Consider the following 17017-nt stretch of genomic DNA (forward strand, 5'->3'; position numbering starts at 1 on the left):
CTGCATTTTGCTTCCTGAACTGCTCTTCCACAGCTGTGGCCTGACTCAGAAGTTAGGCAGCTGGATAATGTAGACCTTCACACAACGCCTGGATAACTACAATTGTCAGGGTAGAGCTGAGATGTTCTGAGGAGAGGCGGGGTGGGGGTTTCTGTTGTGCTCATGACTGCAATGGACAGAATCTCCTTTCCCTGGTGGCCCAGGAGATGTTAGGAGAATACATTCTCTTTTTGACAGTTCAGAAATGCTGAAGTGTAACTTGTGGACAGCAAGGAGAACATGAGGAAAATACATTATTGGTACTGAAAGTTTGCATTTGAATACATGTCTCCTTTCTCTGCTTCTTCAACTAATATATATTTCCTGTCAGCTGAGGTAGTTGCTGTCAGTAACTCACTATGTCTGTAGGAGGTTTTAAGCATGTGGTGAAGCATTTTGCTTAATGAGGCCAACACCTTGATTTTTTTGATTCTAAGACCAAGTAGAAGGAAGAAAACCAAACAACTAGTCTAAATTGTAAAAGCAAGTAGACGACAAAAGAGCCAGAAGAGCATTGTTTTGAAAATGAATTTTTAATAATTAATTTTACTTTTGCTACCTTCACCAAGCACATTTTTTATTGCTTTTCACACGTCTGTCTCTTGTATAACGCCCACTGACATTTTACTTCAGCCAGAATTTCTCCAAGGGTTTTGTAGGAAATAGCTTAAGGCTTCTGCATCAATAGCAGGCAGATCTAAATCTATGTACCTTTCTAAGGACTGGTAGCTGCTAGCATGTGCATGATGTTAAAACAGGTTATCACTGAGGTTTAGTAGGTTTGAATGTATATTTCTGAAGGTGCTTAGTAGCTTATTTAAAAAATATTGGCCTAGCTTTGCACAAAGAAAAATGCAATAATAAGGATTGCAAAGTATGAATGAGAGATGCAGCTTTTTTGTCATACGGTGTCCCTCAAATGCGGCCTGGGGCTGGCTGTGATACGTCTGGTTCCTCCTAACTTTGAGGATCTGAAAGCTCAAAATAGGTTGAAGTCAGCCATGGGTTAACATCCTTTTGGATTAAATCTGGAACAGGAAAAATGGACCGCGCTACAGTAATGTATTTTGTTATTAATGTTCTCTAGGGATATTCTTATTTGATTAGGTACAGTTCAGAGACCATATTCAGTACTACTGTAATCACCTCTATGGAATAGTTTAGAGAGACATTCATTATGCATGATTTCAGGCTAGATTGAAACACAGAAAGGTTATAGTTGGTAAAATATGTTTGCTATATCAAAACATTAAATTGCTGGTTTTGTTCATGTAGATAGTTTCTTGGTTAGTCACTTTGCTAGTGAGAAAGAGAAAACTACTTCATCTTGGCTGTTGAATTTGTTTGGGTCTCAAAATGAACAATTGCTGTTGAAACAAAAATGTACAGAAATGATTGTAAAATAATTTAGGTGCTGCTGGCATTAAAATCTCCCAAGTTTTGCAAGAAGACAGTGTAAATTTATGCTAGCTCTTAAAACATAGTAGTATTTAAATACACACATTTAGGTTACATTAGTATCAAATACCCTTGTCCTCATTTCAGCACTTGACTATGCTAGTAAGGACTGGATTGTCACAGTCTAAAGATTTAAATGTATCTTAGACTACTATGCAACTAGCTTCTACCAAACAGCAGTGTTAGTATGCACTGCATTTTCAAATAATTACCAAAAATTTGGAATATTTAAATTGACATTTTGATTTGCAGTATTTTAATTATAAACCTCCAGTGTGACCTAGTTTCTTTTTATATTTTTAGGCTCTTAAAATTATATTACATTAAACTCTTTATGGAAATAAAAGCTCTACATTCTGTAGCCCAGAAGAGAACTGCAGAGAGAAACAAAATTCATGTTTCACCCATGGTCCTGTGGTACCTGGGTTGATATTCATCTAGATTTTGTGAACTTTTACTGGAGGTTTCCTAGAGTTTTACCATTAGTGTGTTTTCAGCAATTGCTAGTATACAGTATAGCAGGAAAGAGCACTTTGTCACCTCTTTAGGACTTAGTTTTGCACAAGGATCTGCAAGGATGAAATGCACATTCATGACATGATCTTTGTTAGATTGATTGTGTAAAGTTTTCTAATCTTGTGTGAAGGTGTGCAGGTCAGCCTGCGGGGTAACAATCAGGAGGCCTGAAATGTTGAAGCAGAAACTGCTGTACTGGAGTCTCTGGCTTTAAGTTCATATTTTCACTGCTCATACCAGCTGTACCTCTGTTCGTCAAATCAAGGCAGCATGTTCAGTGTTGGAACTGTTGATTGCTGCATTTAGTGATGAACCTGGAGGTAGAGAGACACATTCCATTTCAGAAGGCTTGGTTTAGTCTCAGTCCTTTATCTTTGGTGTTTTTCCCTGTTGACTGGGTACTGTATGTCTGGTTGAAAGATATTTCCTCATGTTATATCCTATTCCTTTGCCCCTTGCAGGTCTAAAAAAGACAAAGCTAAAGCGGGAGTAAAACCAGATACTTCTGATCAAGAGCCAGAGGGACTGACCCTCCTGGTGCCAGACATCCAAAAGACTGCAGAGATCGTTTATGCCGCGACCACCAGTCTGCGCCAAGCAAACCAAGGTGAAACACAAACTCTTCTATGAGTACTGTTGCTGTTTATCTGTAATACAGCCATTTACAGGTAACTTATAAATCAGCATCAAAGCAAGGCAAAACACTTCCCTCCTGTCCCCAGCCACTGACTGCATTGTCAAAGGTGGTTGGAGCCTTGTGGTAGTTTTCAGTATTTTGATCAGAAAACAGAATAATTCAAGTAAGTTAGAGTACACCTCACACCTTCCAGCACAACCTTTTTTTATTATTATTTTTCTTGGCAGAAAACAACAGACAGGACCTTTAGTTATAAAACTTTTTCTGTTAAAACTAAATCTTATTAATTGGATTAACTATTAAGTAGGTGAATGCAGATGTTCAGAAGACCATCTGGTTGTCTAGTAATAAAAACTAAAGATTAAGTAGCTGAATCAGGTGAGTGCATTTTCTAAAGGCATGTATAATCAGCTCCTGATTTTGGAGAGTCCAGGAATGCATGTGGGAATAGCCATTCACATAATTATATGTCATACTTTCTGTTTGAAATTAAAAAAAGGTAAATTAAAGAATAAAAAAATATTCAAAAAAGCAGCACCAGTCATTAATTATTTCTAAGCTGTGATTATGATCTTAATTTACTCCAAGCTTTTCACATAATGATACACATTAGTGAGAAAAAGAGATTTGTATATGCCAAGTAATGCCCAGTTTTGAGATGTCTCTGTAAAAGAATGTAACCATAAAATGTCAACACTTGCTGTGCTTTTCTTGGAATTACATAGTTAACTACAAATAATCATCGTATTTTACACAACAGAAAAGAAGATGGCTGAGTATTCCAAGAAGGCTGCTGTGAAGCCCAAGCCTTTGTCTGTTTTACGATCCCTTGAAGAGAAGTATGTGGCTGTCATGAAAAAACTCCAGTTTGGTAGGTTGAGAAGTGTTAATGTGTGTGTTTTAGAAAGCAGACACTGAAGAAATGTGTGTTCTGTTAAACAGAATCCTTTATTATTTTAAAAGTTAACAACTGTCTTACATACATGACCACTGATAATTTTCACATGAGGAAAATTGTACATTTGTGTTTTCAGGTTACCAACTCATGCACTCTTTGAACTAATAAGAAATGTTTTAAGCATGCACTGGGGTAGTTCAAGGGATCAGATGAATTCAGTGATGTCATGGTATTCATGCTTTCATTACAGTAATGATTTTTTGTGAGTCTTTCAGTTCTCAAATTACGTTGAAATGTTTGATTTATTTAAAGCTCATATATGATATATTTATTTATTTATATATAAAGCTTTTTTTTTTTTTTTAAATAGAAAATAATTTAAATCAAAATGTGTTTTTTAAGTTAAACTGCAAAAAATTTGATTGTGTCCTTTGATGAAATGCAATATATTACCTTTGGAAAATGTGATTGGAATCGGTCCTTATTTTAGCCATAAAAGGAATGTGTTACCAAAATAATTCATAAAGAACTATTAGTATCATATCCAAAAAAGAGCTATAAAATTACTGGAAAAACATGTTCACTGAGTATTTTTTGAGTTGTGGTGACAGCATTTGCAGTGACATTTCTTTGCTGCTGTATTTGTAAGAGGTTTTCCTCACAAGTGTTTGTGGAGTGTATGCCAAGAGTAGGAGTTAGGAAGGTTTGTAGGAAGTGGGAGCTTTTCCCTCTGGCAGCTGTGCTGCAGATTTTGTGTAGCAAGTGATTAAAGAAAACCAGCTCTGCTGCACTTTTTCATGGTTCTTCAATAACATTGCCACCAGCACGAGTAAACACCGCTGGCACTTGGCTTCACACAGTTCCATTATTTGCATTATTATGTATTTTTAACTATCATCATATTCCTGGCTGGGAATAGCTGATAGCTTTCCAGATTGGGAGTGGTATATATTTGACATATATGAAAGTTTGTAAATTAGCTGCAGAAATTGTTTCAGCCCAGCACTTTTAATGCTTTGGTTTCTATGATCACTGTTAACTCTCAAAACACATTTTTTTGCATTACGGTGATGTAAATTAAACTTTCCTGTTTTTAATGCTCATAATCTTTATCCAAGACTAACCCACTATAAACTTCCCTCCTTTCCTGATGAACTAAATTTTTGTCTCTTGCAGATACATTTGAAATGGTTTCCGAAGATGATGACGGCAAATTGGTTTTTAAAGTAAATTACCACTACATGTCTCAGGTAAAAAACGCGAGCGACGCCAACAGCGCTGCCAGGGCCCGACGTCTGGCTCAGGAAGCCGTGACTCTTTCGACCTCACTGCCTCTCTCATCTTCGTCCAGCGTGTTCGTGCGCTGTGATGAGGAGCGGCTCGACATAATGAAGGTAAAGAAGCAAGGCTGCGTTTAGCTCTCTCTTCAGCGTGGCACAGAAGTGTTCAGGAAGGTGCCTGAAATCTTAGGGAAAAACCGGAAATATTTCATGTCCGCTTTAATTGCTGTCCAGGTATTAATGTAAGTGGTAGTATCTGAGTCTGATTTCTCAGCAGCTTGGCAGGGGAGGGGAGAGCCCACCTGGCCCAGGTTGGCCAAGGAGTCTTCACAGAACGAGATTCTTTCTTTTTCAGCCAGCTATTCCAAAGGGGAAAGTTTAGTGATGTTGCTCCATTATCTTCACCTGTGACTGTTGAAGTTGCAGGCAGTAGGTGTGGAGAAGTACACTGAGAGCTTCTGGACCTGTATTTTGAAATAAATAATCTAGTAATACATCCAATAGGAAAGAGTTTCACCTCCTTGAGAAATGAGTGTTTGCAAAGGGCTTTGCTTACCCACAGTATCAGAATGAACAGACTGACAGCCTGTGTATGATTATGACATTTATTAATAATTCCTGCTACTCAGCAGGTGGAAATGAAATGATTCATGTAACTTACAAAATCTCAACTGTGTGATAGATCCAAGAGTGGGGATTTTAAGTGTTCTTTTTTTTTTTCCTCTTTTTAATGTTATAGGTTCTCATTACTGGTCCAGCAGACACCCCGTATGCAAATGGCTGCTTTGAGTTTGATGTGTATTTCCCACAAGACTATCCGAATTCCCCTCCACTTGTGAATCTGGAAACAACTGGAGGCCACAGCGTGAGATTTAATCCAAACCTCTACAATGATGGCAAGGTAGGTCAGCTGGGATCCTGTGTTAGATGTAACAAGGAAGTGAAACAGATGGAAGTTGGGGTTTTTTTTGTGATGGAATTATGGATCAACCACTCCCAGTGTACAGGAGGAAGCTCTTTGGTTAATACTGGTCTTCAGACCAAAATGAGGAGGGATTTGCCAATTTCAAGTGGGAATTAGTCCCTTTCTAAATAGTCTCGAAGAATTTTGGAGGTCCAGCCTTTATGAGCTGGATCGGACCAAAAAAGCAAGTAGTTTTGACTGAGAAAAATGTTCTTTTCCAACATTTTTTGCTAAATGAACCAGTCAGAAATCTGTTTTGTCTAGCTGAAATACCCTTTCCATGGACAGTGTGCTTCATATCAGCTGCAGCTGAAGGTTTGCTGAGTGCCTTGTCTCATTTTCTCCATTTACTTTCTATGAATGTGGACACAGAATATAACTCCTAGTCGAGACTTCATCTCCGTTTTTCTTTGTCTAGTTTGAAGTCCTGGAAAATACTTCCTCTAAGTTTTTTCTGTTTGTTTTGTCTCTTTGTTTTCCCTGTTTTGGACTGTTCCATTTCACAATAAGATTCAAGAACACCATAAACCTCCCTAAAGTTCAGATCAGTCACAAAAGCTAAGGAATAATTACAATTTCTTGATAGTCTGGGTGTCAGAAACCACCTTTTTCATGCTTAAGCAGAATGACTGTCTCTAAAACGCACAATTACAGGTTTTATAACAGTATTTAAAGCAGAAAGTAGAGAATCAGACAATATTCATGATTTTTTTTTTTTTTGGAGCAGTAGAATCCCAAAGTTTCCTGTGAGAAAAAGTAATCTGCCTTGTGTTTTATGTTTATTAGCATGCTGTTTTTGCTTATCCACAGTATTTTTATCTGTTTCCCTTTCAAAGTAGTCTCATGGTCTTAAGCTACACCAGGGGAGTTTGAGGTTGGACATTAGGAGGAATTTGTCCACAGAAGATGTGATTAGACATGGGAATTGGCTGCCCAGGGCGGTGGTGGAGTCACCAACCAATCCTGGAGGTGTTCGAAGGAAAGACTGAACCTGGCAGTCAGTGCCGTGGTCTGGTTGACGTGGTGGTTCAGTCACAGGATGGACTCAACAATCCCTGAGGTCTTTTCCAACCTCATTGATTCTGTGACAGGAAACAAATTTGTCTTTTAGAATGCTGTTGTAAAAAAGTTTGTAAAAGAATGAATGTAATGTCAACATTCTGTTCTGTCCAAGCAGAACAATTTTGTCATAATATTTGTCTGTGGTATTAATAATGTCACCTTTTCAGGTGTGCTTAAGCATACTTAATACATGGCATGGGAGGCCAGAAGAGAAATGGAATCCCCAAACATCAAGTTTTTTGCAGGTGAGCAATTCCTTCTTTCTCTTCAAACGTCATTTAGGAGTAGTAAGTTGTCTCTTAGTCCTAATGATTCCTTTACTAGAACATTTAAACCAGAATAATCTTCAAGTAAGTATAAATAAGACAAAAGTCCAGAAAATGTCCTTGGAACTCTAGGAGAAGAACACTGCTGAGGAGACAGGTTCTTCAAAATGCTCTTTCTAATGAGTTTTTCTGTTGTTCTGGTCTCAAAGAGCAGCTGTTCATGTGTGCAGTTCATTCCTGCACCAGGTCTGCTCAGATGATTTCAAATAGTTTATTTTATTTTCAAAAAGGGGAAAAAAAATAAAATAAAGACTGGGAGGATTTATGACAAGCTTTTCATGGTGAAGACAAAGGAGGCTCCACACTGTGAGAGATGAGAAAGTGAAGTGCTCTAGTGCAGACTGTAGCCTTCCTCCTCTTAAGCATGCAGGTGAGCTGAGTAGAGGAATAAAGATGGAGGGAATGGAAGTGCAGTGATGCTGCGTTCAATAATAATTAGTGTTGCATTAGACCAGAAATTATTAGGGCATGCAGTCCTTATCATTTTCAGCTTTATTTCACAGACATGCACTGACTCACAAGCAAAGACATTAAGTAAAGCCTGCAATGTCTTCTTTCCTATGGCAGTTGCTGAATTTATTCTAAGTTTGGAGTAATTATTATGTAGCACAAGGTACAATTTCTGTTCAAAATCCTAGAAGACTGCACAGCTTCAGCATAATAGAATTACTGCCTTCAGCAGAACAGATTTCAGCTTGTTCAGGATTTGGCCTTGGAGAGCAGATTTATCAGTCTCCTAGAAGTTCAAGAATAGTCTATTCCAGTGTGTGGAAGTCAGGCAAGTGAGGCAGAGGGCCAGCTTTTCATAATTTGCATGCTGGCAGCAAAAGAACACATTTTCATTAGGTTTTCCAGCTGCTCAGTGGGGCAGGAAACCTATTGACAAGGGCATGGAAAGGGCAGAGGTCATCTCTGCCTCGCTCTTAGGGGAGGTAAGACCTGCTTTCCCTTGTCCCTGAGCCCTCACTAGGGTTATCTGTGAGAATGAGGAATTACCCACAGTAGAGGAAACGGTATTGAAGCTGCTTGGACTCACATGTTCATGGTACCAAACCTCATTAAGCCAGGGGAGCTGAGGGAGCCAGTCAATATCAGTGCAAAGCCATTCATTCTTACCTTTGAAAGGTACAACAATCAAGGCAACTTTCTGGCATATCTCACACTCAGCTTCAATATCAGCAAGTGAGAGGGTCACACTGGGGTAGGTATCCAACACTTCCTTAATGAGTGCAAGTCTCTCAAGATGCAAATTCTTAATCAAGAGATGAACTGCAATTTTGGACTTCAACTATAAAATCAGTGTAGAAAAGTACAAGTATTTAGGAAGTCTTACTTTCACTACAAGTCCTTTTTCTTACATTAAAATGTTAGATTTGATTGTTAGAAATCATATGCAGCATAAAAGTTTATAATTTAAAACTTCTTTTCAGTGTTTCATTTTGAGAATAGTAAGAAAACTATTGGAAAAAGTCCCATCCCCACCACATTGAGAGAAAATCACTTTACAACTATTAAATGGAAAACAGCTGTAGGACTAAATGAATTGCTTGGAAAGAATTAAGCGCTACATGTTTTTTCTGGCTCAGAGATTGAACTATTGCCAGACCACCCAAAATACTTCAGAAATTAATTTTTATTACCCAGTAAAACTGTAAAATCAGTGTAGAGTTTCTCATTCATTATAATTATAATTCAAAGTATTGACTGCTTGTTCAGGCCCAGAAAGTACAGTGCTGCAGTGTCAAATTTCTCTACTATAGCTGCTTAAAAAATATATAGATATCTAAGATACAAATTTTTTAAAAAGCAAAAGCCTGTTCTTCCAAAGACATGTAAAAGCTACAGACATCACCAGAACTCCTTTCATATCCAAAGCCTTGGCCCTGAAGTCACTCTATTGTGACTTAGCACACTTGCATCATACTCTGCCTTTGTTGGTGTCTGTGTGGCCATTTGCTTCATGAAACCTGATTTCTGAGGCACATTCTGTGTTGTAATACATTTACCTGTATTTTAAGGTTTGACCCTAAATAATGGGCTTGCTTGTAGTTGAGTGCAGGGCAGGTACAGGAGACTGTGATGGTGCACACAGTACCAGCAGCTACCTGGAGCACCTGCCTGAGAAACAGAAAAACTTGGTTAATTTTCCTTCTCAGCCCAATGAGGGATGCTGGTTCACATCTTCCCACTGCACAGCTCCATGTCCAATCCATCAGGATAAAGACTTGGCTGCCCTAGACTGTCCTGTCTGTGTTGTAATGAAAGCACAGCCGCTGCATAAGGGCAAAGTGCCATGGCACCTAAAGGAGTGAGGGTGTGTTCCTGTGAGGTGCTGGTGGGACTGAGGATAACCTGTGTCATTCAGCTGGCTCATGGACAGCTGCTTTGCTAGGAGTTACTGACCTGGCATAGTGTCTGTGGAGTGAGGAACCATCACGGAGAGGATGGGAAGCTGGAACCCTTCTGTGCTGGCTTTGCTACGGGAGAAGCTCCAGGAGAGTGCCACTCTTGAGCACAGAGCACATCTGTGGATGTCAGGGCACTGCCTGTGAAAGAGTCAGAGTTTGGATTGCTGCTGACATGGCATCTATCTGATGTGAGCTGTACATTCTGCATCCACCAAGAAACAGGAGGTTTCTTGTCCTCCATATCCAAATTCACAAATTAGGCTGCTGAATTAGGGAATGTTTTAAAGCCCTAAGTTGTACCTAGGATTGGAGGAGAATCAGTTCCACGAACAGCTGCCCTGACATGTGGGCATCTGCACCTAAGAATGCTCAGTGCTGGAAATGACATTCCTAGGTCTGTAACATATCATCACCTTTTCACTAATTGATGAAATATAAATGTTAAAATCACCTTGGTTGAATTCTTTTCAGTTCTGGAAGTTTGTGTCACAGAACTCTAATCCCTAAAATTGTTGCTGGTCCTAAGTACATAAGAAAATCTTGCCCTCCAGTTAGTAAAAATCCAAGTTGATAGGGACACGTTTTTTAATACTGGAAAAACTAGCAAGCCATCAAATCATGAATATGCATCTGCATTTGCATCTGCATTTGGATACCTAAGAGCCCAATGTGTCTGTTTAATTCTTTGGGTTTTATTAGGAATAGCAGAGTATACAGATAAATGCCTTGAATTTATGTCAGCATCTCTTCACATGTGTGCTGGATAGTAAAATCAAAAGGAGGAAAATACTTACTTCCTAATTACTGAATAGTTGGTGCTTTGGTCATACAGTACTGAAAACATTTTTTTCCCTTAAGAAAAATACTGAGATTTTGTTTTATTGGCATATGACACAGTATTGTTTGTAAAATCTGAAACTAAAGGGCTAAGAACATTCATTTGAAAGAAAAAATGGGAGACATTGTAGATCAGGGTTAATTTCAGTGGTTCACATGGCCTTTTTACCTGCTTTTTTCTTTTCCATCTAGTTCAGAATTAGAAGAATTAGCGAGCTTAGCCAAAGTGAAAAAATCAAAATTGTTGACTGACAACTTGACAAATACACTTTCTTTCACAAAAGGGCCAGTCAGACACATCTTCCTTTAAAAACTTTCTTTTACTTATAGCTGTATATTTGTTTTGCAGGGTTTTAAGTTATATTTTCTCACACTGTCATTTTCTCAGCTAAATACACAGCCACAGGACTCGGTGGTTTTTGTGTGTAGTGACAGTTTAGGTTTGAAAACATGGATGTTCCTTGCTTGCACCTAGCCTGGATCACAAATGGAAGGACTTGGCTATAGAAATGGTTTTGCTTGTAAGGTGAGCAGAGCTGTGTATATTTATAAGAATACTTTGGTAGCATGATTTGAACATCTGGTTTCTTCTCTTAACAGGTGTTAGTGTCTGTCCAGTCCCTGATACTGGTGGCAGAACCATACTTCAACGAACCGGGTTACGAACGATCGCGAGGTACTCCGAGTGGTACCCAGAGCTCCAGAGAATATGATGGAAATATCCGACAGGCAACAGTCAAGTGGGCAATGCTTGAACAAATGAGAAATCCATCACCATGTTTTAAGGAGGTAGGTTTTGTGAAAGGCAGTATTTCTCTTTATTGAGTGTTAAGAATAATGCAAATATTTGGTAAGATCATGCGTGAGATGTCTGTTTTAACCTGCAGCAACTGACTCAAGAGACTGAAGTGAATAACAATGCACCAAACTTCACAGATTCTTTTCTGGGAAACAGGAATGCAGGCAAAGTGGGGCTGACCTAAATGGGATCTTGGTGCACAGCTGGTTCAGTCAGCTTGGCTCACTCTTATTACTGAACAGGACCTTTTCCATGGCCTGTAACATCTGTTGGTCAGCCCTACAAAGGAGCACTCCATGCTCCATACTCTGCATAAATAACAGGCAGTATTTTCCCAAGGATCATCAAGTTGAAGCAAATACTAAGAAACACTTCAGATACACCATATAGTGCAATTTGGAAAAATACCTTAAAAGAAATCCCACAAAGCATCTGCACTAGAAACCTGTGTATTTGAAAACAACTGTCTTGATGCTGCTAAAAGCAATACTAACCTTCATTCATTCATGCTGTCTTAAAAAAAAATAAATTAATAAATCAAATTGCTTAATTTATTTACATTCCTGAAAAGAGACTAAAGCTCACCTGTAGCATCACAGAAGAATTTAGTTATTAGGAATTTCTCTCAGTGTCTGTAGTCCAATTCCTTTCCCAAAGCAGATGAGTTTGATCTCAAGGGCTTGAACATGTACAGCAAAGACTGCAAGGAAAAAAGAGCGGAAGAAACACTAAGAGAATCTGTATAAATATTAATGGAAAATGTTTGGTCAAACATGAGTCATCTCACAGTACTACCAGGGAATATTTCGAGAAAAAGACATTTTGCTCTGAACTACTACAGCTGTTGCCTGTGTTGAAGCATGGAACCATCTGGAAGTATCATCTATGCTTTCAATTGTCTGCATAATAAAATGTTGAAAAAGCCTAATTGTTTTAGGATTATTCACGTTGCTGGGTGTGACATCTGAGATGTTGATCTCCTTTCCTTGATATCATAAAAAACATCATTTGGAACACAAAACCTTTTTTCATTAAAATTACTGTGTCTTGTGGAATGAGAAAACATTGACACTTTACCTGCACTATAAGTGTTAGATATTTTTATCCACATGCAGGTGAAAAAGTATGTGCAGTGTATGTAGGGGTATTAAATTAATGAAATAAAACCTGGTGGTGGTTCAGAATTACCTCTTAAATGTTCTACTCAATAAGTAGAATACCATGATAAAGATAATGTGCAGACACATGATCCAATAACTTCTGCTAATAGGTCTTTTTCTTCTAGCTAATGTAATGGATTCTCTTTGGAAAAAGGTATTCTCAAATCACAGTAAGATTAAATTAATTTAATATATTAGAAAGCAATGGGCCCCCTGACAATAATGCTCCATGTTTCTTCTCACATGTACAGAAGTGAAGGATATGCAGTATTACACCATTTGGGAACTGAATCCCAGCTTATTGTTACTGCACTTTCCTTTAAGAGTCTCAGTAATCGTGTCCATACTCTGCAGCTCAGCTTTCTTCACACTGCTGGTATGAGGCAGCTTCGGAACAGTTCTGGATTCCATCTGCATCCATCCAAATGGAAATGCATCTCTAGGATTATCTGAGCACTTCTTTGGGAGATTCCCTTTTTGTTCAGACCTTTAGGTTTTTTGTAGGGTTATCTGAGAAACCTTAACAGTGATGATCAATTCAGTAACACAAACGCAAACTCATGCTGAAGACTGAAGCCTAAGAACGTGGGTCCTGAGAGCTGTTGTTTTCAGAAATCTGAGTTGTTTGTCTTCAGTGTCTTAAATGATGGGTAGGCTCAGGAGATCTAAACTGCCAGTGTTTGGGAGTTTTTCCAAGCTCCATTTTGGATTTAAGGAATGTATCCAGAATTGAAGTCAATCACACTTTCAATATGCAGTTCCTCTGATAGCTATTTTCTCTAATCTCCAGAGCAAAAAATTATTTTTCCCCTTATGTTACAATATCGCCAAGAACTCTCAGTGCTCAATATCATTTCTTTGGTTTTATTGTTTCTTTCACCATTCAGAGTTTTAGAAAACTTTTTAAGACAAAGCCAACACCAAACAGAGTTTCACAATTTTGTATGAGCGTTGATTGTTTGGATTTTTTTAAACTCACATATGTACTTCAATACCAAAATTACTCTTCAATCAAATACTGGCTCCCATCCAAACTGGGCAGCTCAACTACCGTGGCCTGAGAATTCCTGTGTCCCAAACATGCTGCCTCTGCCTAGAGCAAAGTGGTTGCATCCCCTCTGAAGCAGTTGCTATGATCCTTCTCTCTGCAGAAGCGCATAATGTTCCTGTGCTCATACTGCCTAAAGTGTTTCTGCTCATCTGTTTACTTTTTGGGCACCTCCTGGTCAGTGACAGGGGAGGATATGGTGCTTCTGCTTACTCCGTGCTTCTCTGGCAAAAAAGGGCAGGGAAAGAAACACTGAAAGCCTCAGCACTGTCTCTGTGCAGCTCTGCTCCTGTGCAAACCTCGTGCCTGCGTAGTACATCCAGCTCTGAGCTGCAGAATGAAGCAGCACTCCGCTCTCCCTTTTGCTTTTGCTTGGTGTGTTTCTGGCACTGGTTTACCCTGCACCCAGCTAACACAAGTGACTGCTGAAATGGCAGGCTGCACACAAACAGTGGATTCCTACAAACTGAAGAGATATCCAGACCAACAAACTCCCCAAAATAGCATCAGCTGAATTCAGAACAGGTTCCCCCAGGGCTTTTTCAAGTTGGATTTTGGAAACTTCTGAGGACAGAAATTCCAGTTTTATCTCCAACCTTATTCAATTCTGAATTCTTCATACAGATATTTTTTTTCCTTATATTCAGTTATGCCCACAGTGGTCTTGCAAATTTGGTATTGTTAAATTATATGGTTCTTCCATCCATGTTACATTGGGAACGTTTTCTTGCAGGTCATCCACAAACACTTCTACTTGAAAAGAGTGGAGATCATGGCTCAGTGTGAGGAGTGGATAGCAGACATACAGCAGTACAGCAGTGACAAACGGGTGGGCAGGACCATGTCCCACCATGCAGCAGCTCTGAAGGTGAGACATTTATAACAAATCTAGGTTTCCCAGTTGTCAAGAGATTAAATGTGTGTGTATTCCACTAACCCAGTATTTTTACTACAAGTTGGATTTTCCTTTAGCACCTGTCCTGCCTATTTTTCTGTGAATATTTGTATAAGACACAGTGACCCCAAGTTCAATTCAGTTGGTTGGAGCATGGTGCTGATAATGCCACAGTTGTGGGTTTTATCCCCTACGGGCCATTCTCTTCAGAGCTGGACTTGATGATCCTTGTGGGCCCCTTCCAGCTCAGAATATTCTGTGATAATAGCTTTTTTTGTTCACTCTGAGGGTGGGTGGGGGTACGTGATAAAGTTGTATTACAACCAGATCCTTGCCAGAAAACAAGCTCTTAGAGTAGACAAGCAGTTATTAAACCATGGTCTGCTACAATCAGTGTTATCCTGTGTTAACTTTAATCAAGTTCTAACCATTATAAACATTTTCTGCCTTCCTAGACAAGTATTACCAAGAAGGCTTCTTTTTCTTATTCCCAGACTTCCATTCTTTCAGTGTGACTGGTCTTCAAAATGAAGTTACTGTGATCGGTAACAAATCTCTGCATATCTGTCTCTGTGACAGGTCTCACCATGAATTCTTTATAAATTTAGTTTGACTGTATGACCTACCAAGTCCAAGCCAGTTTCTGCTGTGACCCCCAAACACAAATGTGACTCAACTTTGAGACCAACAGTGTAGCATTTAGAGTGATTCACTTGTTGGCTGCAGTTCTGCTGACTGCCCTTAGGACTAGCCTTGGGGACTAGCAAAGTCCCTAGCAGCTCTTGCTAATTATTCTGTCACTAAATGGAAAGTAGCAGTCCTTAAATAGAGGGGAGAGGTTGATCCAGACATTGAAATAGTACATTTAAGCCTTTTCTACCTAATCCTCTTTTTGCCTTAGAGTGTCTAACCTTGTGAAAAGTATTATTTTAACTGTGGCCTTCCACACTGACCTGTTTTTATATATCCAGCGTCACACAGCTCAGCTGCGGGAAGAACTTCTAAAGCTTCCCTGTCCTGAAGGGTTGGATCCAGACACTGATGACTCTCCAGAAAAATGCAGTGCCACAACAAGCTCAGAAGAGACCATGTTGCACGACCAGGTTAAACCCAGCAGCAGTAAAGATGTCCCCACTGATTTCAAGTCATGAGTTGCATTGACATGGACTTTGTAGACACAACGGCTTTGAAGCACAAGCCAAATATGTCAATATTTGTATGTAAGAAGTTAATTATGTAATAGGTAATGAAATTGAAACTATACTATGCCCTTAAGGATATACAGTTTAATTAAAAATGATCTTTTATTTACCTGTACAAGAGTGTAAACTTTTTTGTGCTTTTATTTTTCAATTGTGAGAAACCACTGATTGGTATGTTTAAAAAGTTATGTATACAAAAAAAATGGATAAATCACTGATATATAAGGGAAACTACCTTAGGAAAGAATGTTTACTGAATGTTTATTATTTTTTTTTTTTACTTGTAGAGTGAGGGCGGTTGTAACAAAGAATATATATTGGTCATTCTTACAGCTACTATTTAAAGTCAGAAAATTTTCACTGAATTTGATAGATTTTACGTTTGGCCATATATTCATGCTCATATTTGATTCTAAAGAAAACCTCCTGTATACTTCAATAAACGTTAAATGGACATGATCCCTCTTTTATGATTTACTGGTACATTTTTTAAATAAACTGCCATAAAATATGTTCTAGCTGAAGACTTGCACTTGTATGACTGAATTCATTACAGTCAACATACTTAATTTTATGCTTACTAAATCTAAAATGCAGATGAAATAAATGCACATGGTTTTACCTCATGCCAAATTTGGACTTCTGAATTAGTTGGGTTTTTTTGGCTATTTTATGCAAACTAACAGTATTCTAAATTTTTTAAGGGCTATTCTGGAACAAAGTCTTTACTGTATTGACATGTCTGATTTTTACATACTCAGCTGTACTCTTACGTACTGACACACCACACAGACGCCCATGTCCTGTAAGTTCCTGCTGTGTAGACTTCCTTCCAGTTTTATACTTGCAGCCACAGATCCCTAACTAAAAGGGTAAGGAGTTTACTTGATTTAATAATCAAGTCTCATTTTTAACATAACATGCATTGCTATCATTGTTATTAATTTTTGAGCAGTCCTTGAAGGACTAAAAAGTTAATACTGGTATTACCTCAGACTAACGATCTGTGTGTATGATAAATACTATAAATCAGGCAAAACCGGACGTTTTTTGTTTTCTATTTGTTCTTTGTTTATAAGTATCACGCTGGAATTTTTTCACTTTTTGTTTTACAATGTATTATTTCTAATCATTAAAAATGGCACCAACTGAGGTTGTGTTCTTATGCTGATGGTTAACGGTTAGTTCTGATACTGAAGAGCAGTTTTTGTGTTCTCCTGATGTGTTGTGTTAATCCAAGGCCTGTTCTGATTGTACATACCTTTCAAAATACCAGCTTGGCTACATCTGTGGAACTTCAGGGGTCCTTAGTCAAAGAGCAAAACAAGCAGCCCTGTGCCAGAACTGCTGGTAAATACATGAAACAAAGAGCTTATGCCACATAGTCCAAGTGTTACAACTTCATCAGTGTTAAGACAGCCCTGCATTTTCCCAATGGGTATTTACTTGCCTTCTATTACTGTGCAAAATGACTCTGATACTCCTGTA

The 17017-nt window shown here is 38.6% G+C and overlaps 1 protein-coding gene across 5 annotated transcripts in view; it reads left to right on the forward strand.

Annotated features, from left to right (window-relative positions):
- The window catches only part of BIRC6 (baculoviral IAP repeat containing 6), a 173698-nt gene extending 157017 nt beyond the window's left edge, over positions 1-16681 (forward strand). For all 5 annotated transcript variants that reach the window (XM_033512629.1, XM_015621424.3, XM_015621423.3 and 2 more), the window contains 8 exons: positions 2475-2620; positions 3411-3521; positions 4725-4942; positions 5568-5729; positions 7022-7099; positions 11026-11214; positions 14166-14300; positions 15299-16681. In XM_033512629.1, coding sequence (XP_033368520.1) covers positions 2475-2620; positions 3411-3521; positions 4725-4942; positions 5568-5729; positions 7022-7099; positions 11026-11214; positions 14166-14300; positions 15299-15478 — 1219 coding nt within the window. In that variant the 3' untranslated portion in view covers positions 15479-16681. The remainder of the gene's footprint in view (positions 1-2474; positions 2621-3410; positions 3522-4724; positions 4943-5567; positions 5730-7021; positions 7100-11025; positions 11215-14165; positions 14301-15298) is intronic.
- Positions 16682-17017: the final 336 nt, after the last annotated feature.

This window comes from Parus major, chromosome 3 (genome assembly GCF_001522545.3).
Source record: "Parus major isolate Abel chromosome 3, Parus_major1.1, whole genome shotgun sequence".
Lineage (NCBI taxonomy): Eukaryota > Metazoa > Chordata > Aves > Passeriformes > Paridae > Parus > Parus major.